Source organism: Leptopilina heterotoma, unplaced genomic scaffold (assembly GCF_015476425.1).
Source record: "Leptopilina heterotoma isolate Lh14 unplaced genomic scaffold, ASM1547642v1 Lhet_372, whole genome shotgun sequence".
NCBI lineage: Eukaryota > Metazoa > Arthropoda > Insecta > Hymenoptera > Figitidae > Leptopilina > Leptopilina heterotoma.
This window is the reverse complement of record NW_025111050.1, coordinates 115,701-138,286: the sequence shown is the minus strand read 5'-3', so window position 1 is coordinate 138,286 and position 22,586 is coordinate 115,701. Positions and strand designations below refer to the sequence as shown.

At 27.7% G+C, this 22,586-nt stretch overlaps 1 protein-coding gene across 2 annotated transcripts; it reads right to left on the bottom strand.

The window, feature by feature from the left end:
• Positions 1 to 1,952: 1,952 nt before the first annotated feature.
• On the bottom strand, positions 1,953 to 20,811 carry LOC122505820. Of its 2 annotated transcripts, none has more exons than XM_043617667.1 (5): positions 20,696 to 20,811; positions 3,548 to 3,604; positions 3,075 to 3,241; positions 2,585 to 2,641; positions 1,953 to 2,053 (listed from the first exon to the last, which is right to left on the bottom strand). In XM_043617667.1, the coding sequence occupies exons 1-4, from the start codon at positions 20,796 to 20,798 to the stop codon at positions 2,633 to 2,635; spliced, it is 336 nt and encodes a 111-aa protein (XP_043473602.1). In that variant the 5' UTR covers positions 20,799 to 20,811; the 3' UTR covers positions 1,953 to 2,053; positions 2,585 to 2,632. The 2 variants fall into 2 exon arrangements, with proteins under 2 accessions (XP_043473602.1, XP_043473603.1); XM_043617668.1 differs by lacking the exon at positions 20,696 to 20,811 and adding an exon at positions 17,413 to 17,453.
• Positions 20,812 to 22,586: the final 1,775 nt, after the last annotated feature.

Genomic DNA, 22,586 nt, shown 5'->3' with positions numbered 1-22,586 from the left:
AGGACCCATTGGTCAAATTCTGATGGCGGATTCGGATTTAGCGCATCAAAATACATCGGAATACATATGTCTCGACCCCAGATCAAGACACTTTGTTTTTTGTGTGGCTGTGTTACAAGTCCAAAATTTCGAAAATTCATGACTTGAAAATTTGGACAATTAAACAAAAATAAAAAATACGTCTTTGTTTATTTTCGATACAGAATAGAAAAAAAATCTTTTTGGACGATTTTAAGAGGTCGACTAAAATCTCACGTGGAATTGCCCATATATGTTTTTATCGAAAAAAGAATCGGTTACAATTTTCGGAAATAAAAATTTGGAATTTTAGAACGATTCCAGATAAAATTGCGTTAACGCAATTTTGACTCATGTTAGGTAAACCTAAAAGTGCTTAAAGACCACCGTGTAAGTTATCTGACAGCGGATACGTCAAATATATAGTGCGAATAGCAGCACCGCACTTAGAAACCGTAAGAACTTAAGTTCCGCGATAGATATATACGTTACCGTTTAATGTAACGCGTTTTTAAGATCACAAACCAAAAAAAAGTCGCTCTTACAATAACTAAAGTTATTCGGAAGTGTAAAAGTAGTGTAAAATTTAAGTTTTAAAAGGTTACTTTTTTTCCTACGACTTTGAACATTGAAATTGATTGTCTTAGTTTAATTAAGTGATAATTTTGACTCAAAAAAAATTGTGGTGGATGACATAAAAAGTTGCATGTCACCATGAGTGGACCACTGTTTGTAACCATGAGTGGACTGCCTGTTTTCTTCCATTTTAATGTCAGTTTACCATTTTTTGGATATAAATTGACAATAAATTAGTTTAAAACTATGATTTATGTTCTTTATTAATTTTTTTGTGACATTGATGTGATATGAGCCAAAATTGTTAAAAATGGTTTCACTTGCAAATATTGCGACACATACATGGTCTAAAGCTGCATAAGCATAAATTTTGTTTTAATATATCAGAAATATTAAATACATTAACGAATTTAGAATAATTTTTGCAATTTTTTAGGAGTGGTCCACTCAAGGTTACACTTTTTTCATTCCTTAAAAATTAGCTTTTTTAAAGTCAATTTTTTCTTTCAAATAAATAAAAATCAAAGCTAATATGGTATAAACACTTATCTAGGGATCTAATCTAAAGCTTGGAATAGAAACCTACGATTAATTTGCTTTCATAAAGAATTTTTTCGATAAAAAGCTTAGGCGGTCCACTCAAGGTGACATTACCCTATTTTGTTGTTATTAAGTTCCTTTTTAATCGCTTCTGCAAAAAAAATTAAAAATTGGTTAAGAATTATGGTCTTTAGCGACTTTGAAACATCACATGTCATTGCAGAAATTCGCATTTTGTTCCTGCACGCAATGACAAAAAATTCGATATTTCCATAAGTTTTAGACATACCATAGATTTTGAGGTCTTAAAAGACTCATGGAATCATGAGAAATGGAAATATCAACATTAGAAAAATAAATACACTTTTAATCAAAAAATTTGTTTAAACAATTTTTTTTTCTTGGTCATATAATTTTTCTATATGTCTTTATGTAATAAGTAATGTGTGTAAAAATCATTAAAATCCATTCACTTGTCTGTGAGACATGTCGTTTTCCAAATTTTGAAAATCCCGTAAATCCAAAAATTTGTTATATTTTCAAAAATTACTTCTAGTCATTTCATTTACATATATTTCTTTATCATTTTACAAATTTTTATTCAAATCAAAGAACTAGAGGACAACATTGATATTTTAGCCCTGGTTACACCCTGTTAATAATATTACAAAGTAACATTACAGTAGGGGAGTGTAAGGTATGGTGGCGAACACATTGTTTTTTGCATCTCTCTCTCAAAAATCAAAATTTTTTTCAAAATTTCTAAAAAGCAGATAGTTGCTGACATCTATTAACCATATTTCTGTCAGAAGCGGTTGGTAAAATTTAAATGCAGTGAAATTTTACAGCTCTTTATGCAAAACATTGATTTTTTTATTTTGGAAAATTGTAAGGTATCGTGGCCGATTGGTGTATTCAACTAAAACATTATGTAGATGTTAAAATAATTTATTGAAACTACTGGAAATGATGAAAAATAACAAAAAGAGAAAAAAACTGACGGTTTTAAATTATAGAAAAAAAGTTTCACTTCAGTTATTGTTACAAATTTTTACGAAATTTCGATCAATTGAAAATTCTTTAATTAAATGTAATTTGAATTAAAGTTTTTCAAAAAACCAAGTTTTGAAAAATTTTTAATTTCAGGTTTCGAACCAGTGAAACTAGTTAAAAATACTGACTTTACGAACCAAAACTGAAAAATTGCTGGCTATTTACAGACCAATTATTGACAAAAATATAATTAACCAGTCCGAGATATCGTTTCTTGAATATTATTTTCATCATTTCAATTATTTTATGGAAATAATTAAAAGTTTACGTAGAATCTTATTAAAATTTTCTTTAAATACAATTAATTATTAATTAAAAAATTTAATTAATTTCAGAAGAATATGAATAATTAAAATTTTTCAAAAATATTTGTTATTAAAAACTTCTAATTACTTACATTTATTTAAACTGATTTTTGGCTAAATTCCCTGATCTGTAAGTTGCATTACGACGTCTGGCTTTTTCTCACACAACACAATCGACGATTCAGTGGATCGAGTTCGCCAACCGCCATGAAACCATAGAAGGAAAAGAAATGATTAATTTTCATAGGAAAAAATTATTTGTTTTATAAATATAAAAAAGCAGTTTTATTACTTAATCATATTTAACGGACTTGAAGCAAATTTACAAGCAATAATTTCTTGATAGAAATTGACTTTCTGTCAAAAGTAGAAAAAATTTAAAGTTTTGTATTAAAATTCTGGGTAATTTAAAAATTTCAAGGCAAACAAAAAAGACATAAACATTCAGAATTTTCTTATGAATTATAAAAATGTAATTTTTTCCAATAAGTACTTTTAATAAAATTTCCAGACTTTCCCTATCTTGTGTCAAGCTTGATTTGCTTCATTTTTCTTATATGTACAAAAAAGAATAATAATTACCTGTAATACTGATTCGAATTCTAATTCCTTTTCCGAAACAATGTAACCCTTTATTTTTCTTTCAAAAAAGAGCTGAAAGAAAATATTTCCTAAAGTTTCCGGAGACTCGTGTCTCGTTTCCCCGGCATGTGTCAAACTTGACTCATCGTCTGGGTGGAATTTTAAACCTATAATATAAGAAATGTTTGTTAAAAAATAAAACAATTTAAATAATTAAATTTGTCTAATTATTTAATTTATCATTAATAGTAATATAATTATACAATTAATTTATTATAAATATTTATATTGAAAAAACAATTTTAATTAATTTTTTATTAATAGGTACTACTATTATTAAATAATTAATATAATATATTATATAATAATAATTATAATAATTATAATAATAATTTATAATTATATTATATTTATTATTATTTATTATATATTATTATAAACAATTATTAAATAAAATTAAATGTAAAACTAACCTTTATACGCAATTTCTTTTTCTTGTTCTCTTTGTTCCATTTCGTCTGTATGTAAACCTAAAAAATAATTCATTTTTCCTCTAAACTAATTAAACTGTTTATTTATTCACTTATTTATTTATTAAATAACAATGATAATATTAATTAATTGCTCAACACGTGTATTTACGTTTGACAGATCATCGTAAACAGCAAAACTGTTTTACCTACAAACTCTCTCCAACCCGAGTAACACAAACTATAGCAAATTTAGTCAAATGGCAATTTAGTACACTGGCAAGTTTGTCTTTTGGCCACCAAGCAAATTTAGTTTTAACCTTTATGGGACTGACGAGGTACCCGGGTACCTTTTGCATTTTAAAATTGATTTTTTTCATATTTTTTAAAATCGTAGCGACCCAGGGTTTTTTGACATCTCAAATTTATCCATATAAAGTGTTTTTACATTATTTATAATGTACTTTGTTTATTTATTTATTCTGAAATATTAAACAAAGTTTCTTCACCCATAAAAGGCGGACGAGGTACCCGGGTACCTTCTGCACTTTCATATTGGTTTTATTTATAATTTCGAAAATCGTATTAACCTAAGGTTTTTTGGCATCTAACATCTATCCATACAAAGTGTTTTGATATTGTTTATAATGTAACTTATTTATTTATTTATTTGGAAAAAATAAACAAAATTTCTTCACCCATAAAAGGCGGACAAGGTACCCGGGTACCTCTGTACATTTCAGGCTAATAGATGTTGAAATTTCTATTAAAAAATTATGAAAAATTTGAAAAAACAATTTTTTATAGTAATACACATAATTTGTTTATAAAATATGTAATTCAGTTGCTATAATTAATAATAATATCCATAAGAAATCGTCAAATTAAACATAGGTACCCGGGTACCTCGTCCGTCCATAGAAGGTGTTTTTTTCCTCAGTCCCATAAAGGTTAACACAAACTTACAAATATGTAGTAAATTATTCTAAATTATAAAATTAATAAAATTCATTTTCGGTCTCAAAAATAAAAATTAATTACACGAATGCACATCTTCGAAAGAATTCCACTGTACATGTAAAAATAATGTAACATTAACAAATAAGCAAAAAAATCATTAAATAATTTATTTTAATTATATTTATAATATAATTTTGTCATTAACCAACAGTGGAACAAAAAATGTTTTAAAAACTTGATTTTTTTATTTAACATAACCTTACTTTTTCCAGTTTTTTCTGGCTTTGAAGCTTCTTAATTAAATATAAATTATGTAATATTAGATTCGTAATCAGCGACCCCAAAAACCCCCGAGTAACCATTTTCAAGCAAATTTAATCACTTTTTAACAAATTGTCCACCATATTGGATCCGCCATTTTGAATTTTGAAAAAGTGATATCAGATTCGTAATCAGCGACCCCAAAAAACCCCCGAGTTACTATTTTCAAGCAAATCCAATCACTCTTAAAAAAATATGTCCGCCATATTGGATCCGCCATTTTGAATTTTAAAAAAGTAACATTAGATTCGTAATCAGCGACCCCAAAAACCCCGATTAACCATTTTCAAGCAAATCTAAAAACTTTTGAAAAACATTACCCGAAATTTTTTTCGGCCTTTTGCATTTTAGAAAAATGTCCATTTTCATATCCGCTATCTTGAATTAAAAAAAAAGTAATTATTGATTTTTATAGCTGAGAGTTCGAGGACGCGATATTTTGTGCTTTGGAGACCATATTCTTTAGTTTTCCATGTCAAAATAATAATTGAAAAATTTTTTTTCGTGAAAAAGTGTGTTTTTTTTCAATAAATTTGTTATAAATTTTTTTGAGCTAATAATAAACAAATTTTAGCTTCATATTTCAAAAGAGCGATAAATTTTACGTCGGAAATGAAAAGAGAGAGAAATGAAAGAGAGAAATCATGGTACATTTTGCGTCCTGGTGGGCGTTAATGGGTTAATTAAATTATTTATTTAATAATTGCAGCGAGATTGTTGCTGTCGAATTTCGCTACTCCACCCGAAGGATCTTTGGCTATATCTCACGAAACTCAACAATCGAGCCCAGTATCGCCTTTTGTAATCCCAACCGCACAAAAATCGAGAAAATTTGTAAATGATGGTCAATCAAATATTCCATCTCAACCAGGTAAATAAAAAAAATTATTTGCAGTAAATCTACTTTTATTATTGTTATAAAAATGAAACTGCTTTACTTAAATTACACTGGTTTACAGTGAAATTGTTAATCGAACGAAACAATTTTTTTTCGAATAGTAGGTGTTTTTTGAGTAAGAAAATCATAGTTTTAATTTTTTTCCCTCGTGCAGTTTTTCTGTAGCTTCAAAGAGGAACCGCAAAAAATGCCTGTTTTTTGCCCGTTTTTTGTACATCGACAATTATCACAAAACGTAAGTAAAAAAATTCGACCAAAAATCTTCTTAATCTGCGTGAAAATTGTAGTTGATCATAATTTTTGGTTTTTATTTAAGGGTAGCCAAACTCGTAATTCAACCCTCTAAAAATTGACAAATTATGAAATTCATACCACCATAAATTCAACAAAAATAATTAATTATTAACGGTAAAACTGATAAATAACGAAAATAAAAAATCCATTTCATAAAAAAACATTCTAAATTACCTAAACATCCTCAAAATGCTTTTCAACCCCCAAAAAACTACCCCTATTTGAAAAATTGACCAAAATAAACACAAAAAAATTATTACTCCGCAAAATCTTCACGAAAATTATAAATAAAATCAACTAACTAGTCAGACTTTAATTCCATGCTAGAGTTAATCAATCAACCCCAAAAAACTACCCCTTATTAAAAATTTTATTATATTCCACATTTAAAAAATTATTACTCCGCAAAATCTTGACGAAAATTATAAATAAAATCAACTAACCAGCAAGACTTTAATTCCATGGTAGAATTAATCAATCAACCCCCAAAAACTACCCCTAATTGAAAATTTTACTATATTATACATTTAAAAAATTTTTACTTCGCAAAATCTTAACAAAAATTATAAATAAAATCAACTAACTAGCCAGACTTTTATTCCATGGTAGAATTAATCAATCAACCCCCAAAAACTACCCCTAATTGAAATTTTACCATATAACACATTAAAAAAATTATTACTGCGCAAAATCTTGACGAAAATTATAAATAAAATCAACTGATCAGCCAGACTTTAATTCCATGGTACAATTAATCAATCAACCCCCAAAAACTACCCTTAATTGAAATTTTACCATATTACACATTTTAAAAATTATTACTGCGCAAGATCTTCACGAAAATTAGGAATAAAATCAACTAACTAGCCAAACTTTAATTCCATGCTACAGTTAATTAATCAACATCCAAAAACTACCCCTAATTGAAAATTTTACCATATTACACATTTAAAAAAATTTTACTCCGTAAAATCTTCACAAAAATAATAAATAAAATCAACTAACTAGCCAGAATTTAATTCCATGCTATAGAAGATCAATCAACCCCCAAAAACTACCCCTAATTGATAAATTGACCAAAATAAACAAAAAAAAATTATTACTTTCCAAAATCTTCATCAAAAATATAAATAAAATCAATTAACTAGTGAGACTTAATTTTCTTGCTAAAGTAGATAAATCCACCCCTTAAAAACTACCCCTAATTGAAAAAAATACCACAATACATATTAAAAAAATTATTACTCCGCAAAATCTTTACCAAAATTATAAATAAAATCAACTAACTAGCCAGACTTTAATTCCATGCTACAGTTAATCAATCAACCCCCAGAAACTACCCCTAATTGAAAATTTTACCATATTACACATATAAAATCTTTATTCCGCTAAATCTTCACGAATATCATAAATAAAATCTATAACTAGCCATACTTAATTAACTTGGAAAAGTAGATTAAGCAACTCTTTAAAAACTACCCCTAATTAAAAAATTTACCATATTACACATTTAAAAAAATTTTACTCCGCAAAATCTTCACGAGAATTATAAAGAAAATCAACTAATTCGCCAGACTTAAATTACTTGCTAAAGTAGATTAATCAACCCTCCAAAAACTACCACTAATTGAAATTTTACCATATTACACATTTAAAAAATCATTACTCATCAATCTTTTCACAAAAATTATAAATTTTATCGACTAACTAGTGAATATTTTTCAGAGTAATTATTTTTTAAATGTGAAGATTTTGCGGAGTAAAATTTTTTAAATGTGTAATATGGTAAAATTTCAATTAGGGGTAGTTTTTGGGGGGTTGATTAATTCACTTTAGCAAGTAAATCAAGTCAGGCTAGTTAGTTGATTTTATTCATAATTTTCGTGAAGATTTTGCGGAGTAAAAAGTTTCTAAATGTGTAATATGGTAGAATTTTTAATAAGGGGTAGTTTTTTGGGGCTGATTGATTAACTCTAGCAGGGAATTAAAGTCTGGCTAGTTACTTGATTCTATTTATAATTTTCGTGAAGATTTTGTGTAAAAGAAATTTTTTAAATGTGTAATATGGTGAATTATTTAATTAGGGGTAGTTTTTGAGGGGCTGATTAATCTACTTTAGCAAGTAAATCAAGTCAGGCTAGTTAGTTGATTTTATTCATAATTTTTGTGAACATTTTGCGGAGGAAAAAGTTTTTAAATGTGTGATATGGTAAAATTTTTAATAAGGGGTAGTTTTTTGGGGTTGATTGATTAACTCTAACATGGAATTAAAGTCTGGCTAGTTAGTTAATTTTATTTATAATTTTCGTGAAGATTTTGAGGAGTAAAATTTTTCTTAATGTGTAAAATGGTTAAATTTCAATTAGGGGTAGTTTTTAGAGGATGATTGATTAATTCTACCATAGAATTAAAGTCTGGCTTTCCAGTTGATTTTATTTATAATTTTTGTGAAGATTTTGAGAAGTAAAATTTTTTTAAATGTGTAATATGGTAAATTTTTTAATTAAGGGTAGTTTTTAAGGGGTTAATTAATATACTTTAGCAAGTAAATTAAGTCTGGCTAGTTAGTTGATTCTATTCTTAATTTTCGTGAAGATTTTGCGCATTAATAATTTTTTAAATGTGTAATATGGTAAAATTTTCAATTAGGGGTAGTTTTTGGGGGTTTATTGCTTAATTCTACAATGGAATTAAAGTCTGGCTTGTCAGTTGATTTTATTTATAATTTTAGTGAAGATTTTGCGCATTAATAATTTTTTAAATGTGTTATATGATAAAATTTCAATTAGGGGTAGTTTTTGGGGGGTTGATTAATCTTCTATAGCATGGAATTAAATTCTGGCTAGTTAGTTGATTTTATTCTTAATTTTCGTCAAGATTTTGCGCATTAATAATTTTTTAAATGTGTATTATGGTAAAATTTCAATTAGGGGTAGTTTTTGGGGGTTGATTGATTAATTCTACCATGGAATAAAAGTCTGGCTGATCAGTTGATTTTATTTATAATTTTCGTCAAGATTTTGCGGAGTATTAATTTTTTAAATGTGGAATATAATAAAATTTTCAATAAGGGGTAGTTTTTTGGGGTTGATTGATTAACTCTAGCCTGGAATTAAAGTCTGACTAGTTAGTTGATTTTATTTATAATTTTCGTGAAGATTTTGCGGAGTAATAATTTTTTAAATGTGTAATGTGGTAAATTTTTTTAATTAGGGGTAGTTTTTGAGGGGTGGATTAATCTACATTAGCAAGGAAATTAAGTCTCACTAGTTAATTAATTTTATTTATAATTTTGATGAAGATTTTGGAGAGTAATAATTTTTTTTGTGTTTATTTTGGTCAATTTTTCAAATAGGGGTAGTTTTTTGGGGGTTGAAAAGCATTTTGAGGATCTTAAGGTAATTGAGATTGTTTTTTTATAAAATGGATTTTTTATTTTAGTTATTTATCAGTTTTACCGTTGATAATTAATTATTTTTGTTGAATTTATGGTGGTATGAATTTCATAATTTGTAAATATTTAGAGGGTTGAATTAGGAGTTTGGCTACCCTTAAATAAAAACCAAGAATTATGATCAACTACAATTTTCACGCAGATTAAGAAGATTTTTGGCCGAATTTTTTTACTTACGTTTTGTGATAATTGTCGATGTACAAAAAACGGGCACTTTTTGCGGTCCCTCTTTGCATTTTCGAGGTGCGACGCCACTTAAACTTACCTGTAGAAAAATTAGCTTATCAGAATATAATAAATGAGGTATCATTGGAAAGGTTATTAAATTACCTTTCGATCCATAGGTCACAGAATAAAATTCAACAAAAATTGAGAGTTACAGTCGATTAAAGATGAAATTTCATGACAATTTTGATAATTTTTAGACATTTTAGTAACTTCTACTATTTTTTTCTACATCAAACATTAAAGAATGTTTAGGTTTTAATTTTTTTATTGATAGACTATATCATTACACAAATTTTGAGCCCTTGTGGACCTCGATTGGATAACAAATGACAATTCTACACTAAATTTAGTGAACGAAACTACATTCTTCATTTTTAGTATCCCTTAAACATTTGCAGCAAAAATTGAAGTAATAAAATTTAGTTAAGCTCTAAAGTTATTAAAATCACTAATAAAGGATTTCTGAAATCGTAGATTTCGAATCCAATGTTAGTTTTCTAAATTTCAAAATGGCGGATCCAATATGGCGGACAAGTTTTTAAAAATCGATTAAATTCGTCTTAAATTCGTTACTCGGGGGTTTTCAAGGTCGTTGATTACGAATCTGATGTCGGATTTCGAAAATTGAAAAGGATGGATTCATAATGGTGAACGAGTTTTTTAAAATCCATCGAATTCGCACCTAATGGATTCGCCATTTTTAATTTTTGAAATCTGACATCAGATTCGTAATCAGCGACCCCGAAAACCCCCGAGTAACGAATTGTCCGCCATATTGGATCCGCCATTTTGAAATTTAGAAAACTAACATTGGATTCGAAATCTACGATTTCAGAAATCCTTTATTAATGATTTTAGTAACTTTAGAGCTTAACTAAATTTTATTACTTCAATTTTTGCTGCAAATGTTTAAGGGATACTAAGAATAAAGAATGTATTTTCGTTCACTAAATTTAGTGTAGAATTGTCATTTTTAATCCAATCGAGGTCCACAAGGGCTCAAAATTTGTGTAATGATATAGTCTATCAATAAAAAAATTAAACCCTAAACATTCTTTCCTGTCTGATGTAGAAAAAAATAGTAGAAGTTACTCAAATGTCTAAAAATCATCAAAATTGTCATGAAATTTCATCTTTAATCGACTGTAACTCTCTCAATTTTTGTTGAATTTTATTCTGTGCCCTATGGATCGAAAGGTAATTTAATAACCTTTCCAATGATACCTCATTTATTATATTTTGACAAGCTAATTTTCCTACAGGTAAGTTTAAGTGGCGTCGCACCTCGAAAATGCAAAATTTGAAGCTACAGAAAAACTGCACGAGGGAAAAAAATTAAAACTATGATTTTCTTACTCAAAAAACACCTACTATTCGAAAAAAAATTGTTTTGTTCGATTGGCAAAAAAAAGTTTTTAATTTGTAAACCTGTGTTATTCATTTAATAATTACAGCGAGATTGTCGCTGTCGAATTTTGTCACTCGACCCGAAGGATCGTCGTCTATATCTCACGAAACTCAACAACCGAGTCCAGTAATATTTATTGGTTTATAATCCTGTCTTCAGCCTTACATACTTGTCTATACAAGTGTTTTTACATTTTCGAAATTCTCTTTAAAAATTTTCCTTATTAAACTTAATACTAAATTTTGCGTTTACAGAACGGCTTGAAATTAGGAGTTCTCGCATTTGCCTGGACCACCACCCGTCTAATGGGTTTTCTCGTCAGTGGAAAGGAAATTTGTAGAAAACCTCTCCGAGTACAACCGGTTTATCGACAGTCGAGTTCAAATAGTGTGTACCGGATAATAACACAGTGCAACACATAAAATGTGCACTAAGTTTTGGCTTCAGTTTCTGAAAGTACTTATTGAAACTAGCAAAAACCTATTTCAGTTTTGCTAGATTAGCTCGGATTAGAATTTTATCGAAATATGATTTTTTTAAATTTTCACATTTTTCAGTTTTTTTTTATATGGGCGGGTGGGAACGCTGGCTATTAAATGTTTATTAAAAAAATTTAAAATTATTACCATTTGAAAAGCAATAATTCCTCCTTAATTACTGACAATGAAAAAAAATTTGGTAGAAAATTGTTCGAGTCATGAATGTTTTTTTGTACTTTTTCAAATTTTTCGGTTTTTCTAATATACGAGCGGATGGGAACGCTGACTATTGAAAGTTTATTTTAAAAAATTCGCAATGGCCATAATTTGAAAAGCAATGATCCCTCTTTAATTTCAGATAAAGAAAAAAAAATTTGGTCAAAAATTGTTAGTTATGCATTTTTTTTTACTTTTTCACATTTTTCGATTTTTTGATAAGGCGGGTGGGAACGTAGGCTATTAAAAATATATAAAAAAAAATTCGAATGATCACAATTAGAAGAGCAATAATTAATCAGCGACCCCGCACGGAAAAAATTTCGGCGCTCTATTTGCACAACCTATAGTACAGCGGATGTATTATAGGTTAGGGGTAAATGCTTTCTCTTTTGCCAGCTTCGGGCGTGCTATAACTGGGGACCTATGTTGTCCCCGACGCATGGGATGTATGTTGTTCTTTATAAGAGCCATCAGTTTGACACATTCATTCGCACATTCTCACCGTTAACCTATAAATTCTTTTGTGGTTATTTATCAAAAAAAAATATCAACAATTTGAATTTACTAATATTTCATATTATAATAACAATAATATTTAGTATTATATACTTATTAATTATTACATTATAATAATTATTATTTTATTAACAATAGTAATAATAATATTGATATGCCAATATGTTATTTAGATATTTTTAAAAAATCGTAATTTTTAATGTTTTACAAAAATTTGAATAACTTCTAAAATAATGAACGCTTTTTAATGATCTTAGGCTTATTTTAAAGGTGATTTTCTACATAATGAGAATTAATTATATAAGCTCTAATGTGTAATTTTTTTCTTAGAACATGGAAGTCGTCAAACTTGAACAAAAAAAATTTTAAAAATTTGAAACAATATTATTAACAGAAAAATTATTTTTAAAATTCAAACATATTTTTTTATTAAATTAGCTTGAAAAATCTACATCATATCATGTTTTATATATTTTATATAATAGATTTTAGAACAAAAAAATTATTTTGAATTTCTTGAATTTTTTTGTCTAACTTTAACGACCTGCCTGTAAATTACTCTCATACTGTAGAAAATTACCTTAAAAATAAGCCTAAGATCATTAAAAAGTGTTCATTATTTCAGAAGTTATTCAAATTTTTGTAAAACAATGAAAATGACGATTTCTTAAAAATATCTAAATAAAATATTGTTTAAATGACTTCTGAAAGGTCTTGTGCTATTCAAAATTTTATCATTATTTAACAAATAATAATGTAAATGAAACTTTAATATTTATAGTGATAATTTTTTTTTAAAAAATTGGAAGAAATATTTGACTAAATAAATTTTTTTAGTAAAATTTTCGAATTAGAAAGTTTGTTTATGAATTGCATTAGGCACAAGTTTAATTTCTAATTAGTAATATAAGACAAATTTTTTTATCAATCACTAATTTAAAACAGTAAAATTATTGTTAATTAATTAATTCTTAATTTCGAAATATCTTCTTCACACATTAAGGAACATTCACTCGATGTGGCTTTACATATCCTACAGAAATATGTATCAATAAAACATTCTACACAACCAAAAATCCCATTAACACCCAGATTGTCTCCCAAAACTGAAATTAATTGAAATTTAACACGTGTCAATACGTTTTTAACATTTAATAAAATTCCCTTAGTACTTAAAAAATTTAATTCTTCGACTAAACTTTGAAATACTTTCTCATTTGAACTTTTTTTTTATCTTCTGAATGTAGTAGGGAATAAAAAATAATGCTTTTTAATTTTGAAGCTATGTCTGGGGGAAGGCAAGCAATTGTTGCGTAAACGGATGCAAATTTGTTGGTACCAGCATGACTTCCCAAAACATTTCCTACCTCTAAGTCATCATAAAAAATGTACAAAGGTAACACAATTTCATCAGCAAAGTTTTGAGAGTACTTTTTTCTCCATAAATTAGCTTGAATGATATTTGTTATGATATGAGTTTCCTTATTTAATTTTTTAATGTAATCTAATATTTTTGTAAACAAACCAGGTATTTCCAAAAATAACTTTAAACTTTTCCGTAGGGGAATACATACTCCATACAAATCTTCTGCTACAAGTACATTAAGATTATTTACTATTCGTTCTGTGAAAGTCCTACCAATAACAAATTCATTTACATCAATAAATCCTTTTTTTCTAAAAAATTGAAATGTTTTAGCTTCTGTATCTACTTTTTCAAATAATTTACCATATTTATCAAAACATTCGTTTATTTCAATTAACGTAGAATTAGCAACATTTTCCTTTTCTAACACATTTAAAATGTCTTTTTTTAATGACGGAATATAAACTTTACACGAAAAGTTATTTACAAACGTGATCACGGTGTCTACTATATTCCGTGGTAAATTTACATCTGCAGATAGCGCCAAAACGAATAAAATAATTTCATTCATTATTAAAACTAGATTCATGATGAATATATATATTTTTTGTGCGCTTTTTTAAAAAAAATCAATATTCTGACTCCATTATCTCCGACATTTTTACATATGCTAAGTTTGTTAACCAGCCATTAACTACACTAGTTTCAAAATTTTGAAAATTCAATTTTTTCACATTTCAAAGTATTAACTTTATATTCTTTTAGATTAGGAAAATACAAACAACTTTTCTTTATAACATTTTTTCATAAAAACTTTTTTTTTTAAGTTTTTGGGCCAGACAACAAAATTACTCTTTTGACCATTTTTTGCATTAACAAAATATTACAACAGTTAAAAAAATTATTAACTCAAAAAAACAATTTTATAAACAATTTGAATTATTTATATATTGTACCCTTCTAATTGCAATTAAACTTATAGAAAATGTTCTTAGTAGTTTTCTTCTTGAAGTTGGGCAAAAAAACATGAAGAAATTTTATAATTTTATCAATTTTAGCAACAGTTTAAACAAATAATTGTTATTTAGAAATGAAGTGCTGGCTGCAATAAGGGGACGAACGCGTTGTTGAAAGGGATAATACCAGTCAGGTAGCAGTAAGCGGCTCAAGGTTTGTCACTACTACCTCACTGGCAGTATCCCATCCAAGCCTTGCGTTTGTCCCTTATTTGCAGCTAGCACTTCAAATCACGTATGCAAAAAACTTGATACTTGTATTTTTAAAATATTGTACCTTCTTATTAGGCAAACCATTTTACTGCAAAGATAATTAGTGATTAAAAATATTTTCATATTTTCTAACAGCAAGAACAAAAATTTGCATTAAGTTCACTTAATCTGGCAATTATCAGCAAACAAAAATATGTGATGAGAATGTAATCCTTAAAGTCGTAGTAACTTTAAGAAAAAAAAAATGGTTTCAGGAAACGTATATAGGAAACAGAATAAAGAACGCAAATAATGCACATCGGTCTAGGACAACTGCGAGTAAAGCGAGCTATTTGCGCGCGAAGCGCGTTATAATCCTCGGAGCGCGCCCCGAGGCGCGCTGAAACTTGCGAGTGAAGCAAGCCCCCCGCACGAAGCGCGGATGAGAATGTGTCCGCCCGAAGGGCGGGCAGATTTTTAAACTAATAATTAAACATTTTAAATATTTTTAATATTTATAATCATTTAATAAATATATTTCATCGTTATTTTTCATTTTGAACTCAGTTTAGGCAGTGGCCCACAATTCCCCAACATTTTTAAAAACCATAAAATTGCACTCTTTGGTAAAACTGAAATTTCTTTTAGATAAATGATAATTTTTGTAAACTGACTGTGATATGTGTCAGTCTAGACCTTCTACTGACAAGAAAATTTTTTTTTGGTGTAAGATATTGAGCTGAGAAATAGTGCGTCCCACAATACCCCAATCTCCACTACTAATGTTTTATTTTTATTAATAGAAAAACTGGTTTTTTAAAATGAGAAAGGAGGGATATGAAAAAATAAATGACAAAATAGACAAAATAATATGCTTGACATGCATAATTATAGATTTAGAGTTTTTATAAAATAAAAATTCAAAAAAACAATTAAAAATAATTTTTTTTTGTTTAAACAATTTGTTTTTCTTGGTCATATAATTTTTTATATGTCTCTATATAATAAGTAATATGTGTAAAAATCATTAAAATTCATTCACTTGTCTGTGAGATATATCGGTTTCAATATTAAAAAAAAAATTTGAAAATCCCGTAAATTCCAAAAAGTGGTATTTTTAAAAATTACTTCTAGGCATTGCATTTACATATGGGGCATTTTCAGTAAATGTTTCACTTAACAATTTTTTTTATTAAAACAATTTTTTTCGAATTCTATATGAAAAATAAGTAAATACGTGTTTTTTATTTGATCAAAATTATAAGAGTTATGATTTTTTTAAATTTAACATCTTCGGAAGCAAAGGATATTTGAAACACTTTTAACTCCGTTATACCAAAAGATAAAAAATAATGTAATATATGAAAATGACTTGTTTTCTCTTAAATATTTCAAATATGTAATAAAAAATAACTTTAATAAAGCGAAAACATTAATTAAATTGAAATTTCGTCTAAAATGTGACTTTTCTCAAAAGCAAAGTAATTGATTTTTGATTTTTTTCTTCCATTACAACCACTGATAAATATATAAATTTTTCCCTCTTATGCCAAAGTGGTGTTCTTTAGGGTTCAAATTATATTTAAAATTATGTCAGTAGTTGCACAGAGTTTTATTCGATTTTTACACTTTTTCAAAATTTAACTTTCAAAAACAAAAGAAAACTAATGTTTTGTGGTTAAATTCTCAATTTCCTTCTGTAAAATTTGTGCAACGACTGATATAATTTTAAATATAATTTGAACCCTAAAGAACACCACTTTGGCATAAGTGGGAAAAATTTCTTTATTTTTCAGCGGTTGTAATGAAGGAAAAAAATCGAAAATCGATTACTTCGCTTTTGAGAAAAGTCACATGTTAGACAAAATTTTAATTTATTTAATGTTTTCGCTTTATTAAAGTTATTTTTATTACATATTTGAAATATTCAAGAAAAAACAAGTTATTTTCATATATTACATTATTTTTTATCTTTTGGTATAACGGAGTTAAAAGTGTTTCAAAAATCCTTTGCTTCCGAAGATGTTAAATTTAAAAAAATCATAACTTTTATAATTTTGATCAAATAAAAAAATAAAAAAACACGTATTTACTTATTTTTCATATAGAATTCGAAAAAAATTGTTTTAATACAAAAAAATTTTTGAGTGAATTTTTTACTGAAAATGCCCCATATGGTGTAATCCACGTCAGTTCAACACAAAAAATTTTATTAGGTTTTGGGATTCGGTTGAAATTGGGTAGATTATATCCTCTGGTGGTAATAAATAAAATCCCCAAGCGATTTTAAAAAATTTCAAAAATTGGCGGACATATTGGATTTTTAATTTTTTTGTACTTTTTTTTGAAAAATATATATCTCTGCTTGTTCTTAACGGATTTTAGTTTATGACCTCTTAAATTGTTCGTATTGAAATATACTTTTATTTAAAAAATTAAAATTAAAAAAATTATTTAAATTTTTTTGTTTAAAAAATTAATTTAATTTTTTGAAAAGCCATAGAAAAAATATGCTACCTTCAATTTTGATCATTTTTTTAATATTTGTAGCCATAAATGTGTTGAACTTGTCCTGAAATTTTCATCGTGGGACAGCCAGTAGTTTTTGAGAAAAAAAATAAAACGTAAATCCTCGCATAGCGCTGTAGCGCTCAGTTTTAATGCCGCACGATTGTAAATGGAATTTTAATGAAAGTACGAGTTTTTATTAACTCTAGAACTAAAATATGATTTTTTTATAGACTAACGAAAAACTGGGGTGGTTTGGTACCCCAGATTTGAAACAATTGTAAAAGTTCTCCTTTTTTGTAATTTTTTTAATTTGTCAACAATGTGGCTAATTTGAAAAAATTAAACGGATTTTAAAAGGTAAATAAAGAAAAACTGTAAGACCTCGGAAACTCCCCCGTAAAAAATAGAAACCTCCTTTGTAATAAATGATTTTGATTCTATTTTAAAATCATTTAACATTTGTATATATTGTAAATAATATTTAAATTTTCAAGTTGCCTTAATCAAAATAAAATTGTCTCTATTTACCTTTTAAAATCCGTTTAATTTTTTTAAATTAGCCACATTGTTGACAAATTAAAAAAATTACAAAAAAGGTAACCTTTTACAATTGTTTCAAATCTGGGGTACCAAACCACCCCAGTTTTTCGTTAGTCTATAAAAAAATCATATTTTAGTTCTAAGTTTAATAAAAACTCGTACTGTCATTAAAATTCCATTTACAATCGTGCGGCATTAAAACTGAGCGCTACAGCGCTATGCGAGGATTTACGTTTTATTTTTTTTCTCAAAAACTAGGGGAAGTGCTCCGGTTGTGGGCACCCTCCGGTTGTGGGCACCCCTACGTAAACTTCGACGGCAAGCAGACTTTACTGAACTAAGTATTGCAAGTCGTGTTCGTTGACAATACGGACTTTTCGTATTGATAACGAAACAAATATATGCATTTGTGTAATAGCTGTGAGCATGATAAAGAAAATTTGCATTAAATAAATAAAAAAGTAATTTTGTATTGTTTTCAAAGAGCAACATATGGGTGTAGATTCGTTCAGAAAAAAGGGTTAAATTTTTTCTTTGCAGTGTTGTCATTATATTTTGTGATTTACCTTCGTGTTTAACCAAAATCCTGCATCACAAAATGTGTTGGTCTTTTTAAAAAATGACTGTCATTCCCGGTTGTGGGCACCTTTATGTTAAGGAAGCTCTACCATCTGAGAATGATGAGGACTACTGTCTCATCTATCTAAACTTTCTGCCAAGGAAAGTGACAGCCGCAAACTCCATTAAATGCAATGAACATAGTCGTTCAGTGCATTCGAAGTGCGTTATGTTATGCGTACTAGCTACTGCACATGCAAGCATTATGCTTCTGTTAGCGATGAGCATAGTGTGAAAACGTGTCATCATTTTTGTTCTTTATCCCGGCTAATTCTCTTAAAATAAAGAAACTTTCATTTCTTCTTTATTTGTGTTGGTTTCTTTTAATATTTTTCCATTTTTAGCGGATTTTTCAAGGGTGCCCACAACCGGGTACAAAAATTTTTTTGTCAAAAAATTCCCATTTCACTAAATTTCTAATAAAACTTTTTTATTTAAAGGAATAAATTTAATTCCTTCACTAACAGTCACCTTAGACCTCTAGCTTTAAATTCGTACACATATATATTTGTATAATATGCACATGAAAAAATGTTATGAGGCAAAAACAAAAAGGTGCCCACAACCGGAACACTTCCCTTACTGGCTGTCCCACGATGAAAATTTCAGGACAAGTTCAACACATTTATGGCTACAAATGGTAAAAAAATGATCAAAATTGAAGGTAGCATATTTTTTCTATGGCTTTTCAAAAAATTAAATTAATTTTTTAAACAAAAAATTTAAATAATTTTCTTAATTTTAATTTTCTAAATAAAAGTATATTTCAATACGAACAATTTAAGAGGTCATAAACTAAAATCCGTTAAGAACAAGCAGAGATATATATTTTTCAAAAAAAAGTACAAAAAAATTAAAAATCCAATATGTCCGCCAATTTTTGAAATTTTTTAAAATCGCTTGGGGATTTTATTTATTACTACCAGAGGATATAATTTACCCGATTTCAACCGAATCCCAAAACCTAATAAAATTTTTTGTGTTGAACTGACGTGGAATACACCATATATTTCTTTATCATTTTACTAATTATCATTAAAATCGAAGAACTAGGGGATAACATTGATATTTTAGGCCTGGTTTCACCTAACATGATATGTGGGTGATTCTCCGCGTAGCGCACAATTTGGATTTTACTATTTTTGAAATTTTTTTTTCAAATTAAGTAAAAGTCGATATAGAATTTTAAAGTTCAATATTCAAGAACGAAATATTCGTGATGGGCCAGACAAAATAATTATAATTTTCTTTTTTAAAATAAACACCCATGTAAAATTGATTACACCATGACGCTCTGATTCGACCATGACGCACAAGAAAAACTTATTTTTTAAGCAAATTGTTATCGATTTCAAAAATTCTTTTTTTTCCCTTTTTTTGTTTTCATTTACTTTATACTACTAAACTTGTTTTGAGGTAAAATATAAATAATTATTCATTTTATTGCAAATATATTATGATTCGACCATGACGATTCTGTGATTCCCTATGCAACTTTCATGCTTGTAACACATATAAAAGAGAAAAATAAATTTTTTTATTAATTTCTTTTTTAGTAATTTACTTAGGAGAGTTTATTAATGCTTTTTATTAATGTTAAGTAATTTTTTGATTTGATTTTTTATGTAAATTAGGCAATTTTACAAAGTGATGATACCATGACGCGAAAACGAGGGACAAGAAATATCTACAAAAATAATTTAAAATAAATTTTTATTTCCATAAGTATTTTGTTTTTCTCAATTCTACTAATTTAGACAATAATAAAATGTCAATATTCATTATATTTATTATTATATTTTACTAAAAAAATAACATTTTATATATGAAATGGTAGTGGGGACTGATTACACCATGACGTTTTGGCACCTTAAAACAGATTTTCAAGTAAAATTATAAACTTTTAAATGAAAACGACTATAGACTTTTATTTGTTATCATGGAAATAAGTTATCCACGTTGAATTTATTAGAATATATGAAACTGATTTCTTAAAAAACATGAGGGACATTAAATTGTGCGCTACGCGGAGAATCACCCATATATCATTAGGTGTTACTTTAGAACAGACAGGGAAAAATTTAAGAATGACCTAAAATTAAGATTTTTTTTAATATATGTGAAATAGTACCTCTATTCATCAAAGACTTATGTTGCTCTGTGTGGTTACTTTTAATGGTAATACACTTCTTCAGAAATTCGAGAACGTCAACCCCTCGTTCTCTTGGAGTCATAAACTCAGATTTTGAGAGCTTCCACCATCCGTCTTTGATTATTTATGTTTTTCTTCGCTCCTCTTGTTCAGACAATCGCGTAATTTAACTGCTGTTTCTTTTCCTTTCTCGATAATCTAAGTTAGCGTTTTTTGCAAATCAGATTAATGTGTCTGGAATAAAAAAATTGGATCATAAATAAAATTGAATCATAAATGAGGCATTTCACGTCAGAAATATCACGATTTGCAAAGGGTCTGCCGATTTTCGCAAAACTTCGTGGGATTATAGTTCTATATAAGAGACTTCTTTCCCCCAAATTTAAAAAAAAAATTCAAAATTGTTGAAGATACGCCATTTTGAATTTTAATATTAATTTTATAAAATTTTAAATATCTCGAAATATTGTTTATGGATTTTTATGAAATTTACACATTTTTCAGGTAAAAGTATGTACTTTAGAATGCAAATAAAGTTAATAAAAAAAATTAATTTTTAAATAAAAAAATTTAAAAAAAATTTTTTAAACAATTTTTTGTTTATTTACTCCTCTCTGAGAAAAATGTTATTAACACATTTGGATTCCTTGTGAATTCACCTTTAATTTCATAAAAAAAATTGATGGAGACTCAACTGGTTCCGGAGATATTGAATTTTTTGTAAAAAAAAGCGTCGCCGCGCCATAGCACCATACTGCACAAGTCGCGTAGTACGTTACCGCAGTAGTGCATTGCTGCTGTAACTATGACTATTTTTTACAAAAAATTCAATATCTCCGGAACCAGTTGAGTCTCCATCAATTTTTTTTTTGAAATTAAAGGTGAATTCATAAGAAATCCAAATATGTTAATAACATTTTTCTCAGAGAGGAGTAAATAAACAAAAAATTGTTTAAAAAAATTTTTTTAAATTTTTTTAATTAAAAATTAATTTTTTTTATTAACTTTATTTGCATTTTAAAGTACATACTTTTACCTGAAAAATGTGTAAATTTCATAAAAATCCATAAACAATATTTCGAGAAATTCAAAATTTTATAAAATTAATATTAAAATTCAAAATGGCGTATCTTCAACAATTTTGAATTTTTTTTTTTAAATTTGGGGGAAAGAAGTCTCTTATATAGAACTATAATCCCACGAAGTTTTGCGGAAATCGGCACACCCTTTGCAAATCGTGATATTTCTGACGTGAAATGCCTCAAATGTCAATTCGTTAAAATGCCATAATATCATACCACTGAAGTAAACAAATCGTGGATGATTCCCCACAAATTCATGCCATAAACGATTATTTATTTCCGTATCATTATTTGTCCGTCTCTCTTCTCTAAAAACGGAGAAGTTTTCTGGAGTAGTAATGCGTAACAAATATTTTCGGTAGTACTCAATAAACTAGTCCAGAAGAAGAGAAACTGGAACAAGAGTCTGTTATTCCCCAAGAACAGGTACGCGATCTTCTGATTCTAATGATTGCACGAGAAATGTAAACGTTACTTCTATATATTCAGCTGGCAAAAGCATAGAGATATTATAAATTGAGTGGGGAAGATACACGGAGAGAAGATTCAACAGCAAACTACTGTGTACGCACAGCAAAATGCTGTGTATGCACAGCAAATCAACGTGTCAGAGGAGCACTAGACTGCGCATCTACAATTACACTGGAAAATACTGTGTCACTCACATGAAATCTTTGTGCCGACACAGTATTTTTGAGGTTTGTACAGAATAATTCACAGAGGGCGCACTGAATTTCTGATGCTCTTGACACTCTTTCAGTCTGCTAGACTATACACATTACTTTGCT

Excerpts from the sequence above, each read along its gene's own strand:
- LOC122505820 (XM_043617667.1), bottom strand. The coding sequence starts at position 20,798 with ATGACTCCAAGAGAACGAGGGGTTGACGTTCTCGAATTTCTGAAGAAG. Across the intron at positions 3,605-20,695 it reads TAAGTCTTTGATGAATAGAG|GTTTACATACAGACGAAATG; the intron begins GTACTATTTCAC and ends ATTATTTTTTAG. Across the intron at positions 3,242-3,547 it reads AAAAGAAATTGCGTATAAAG|GTTTAAAATTCCACCCAGAC; the intron begins GTTAGTTTTACA and ends CTTATATTATAG.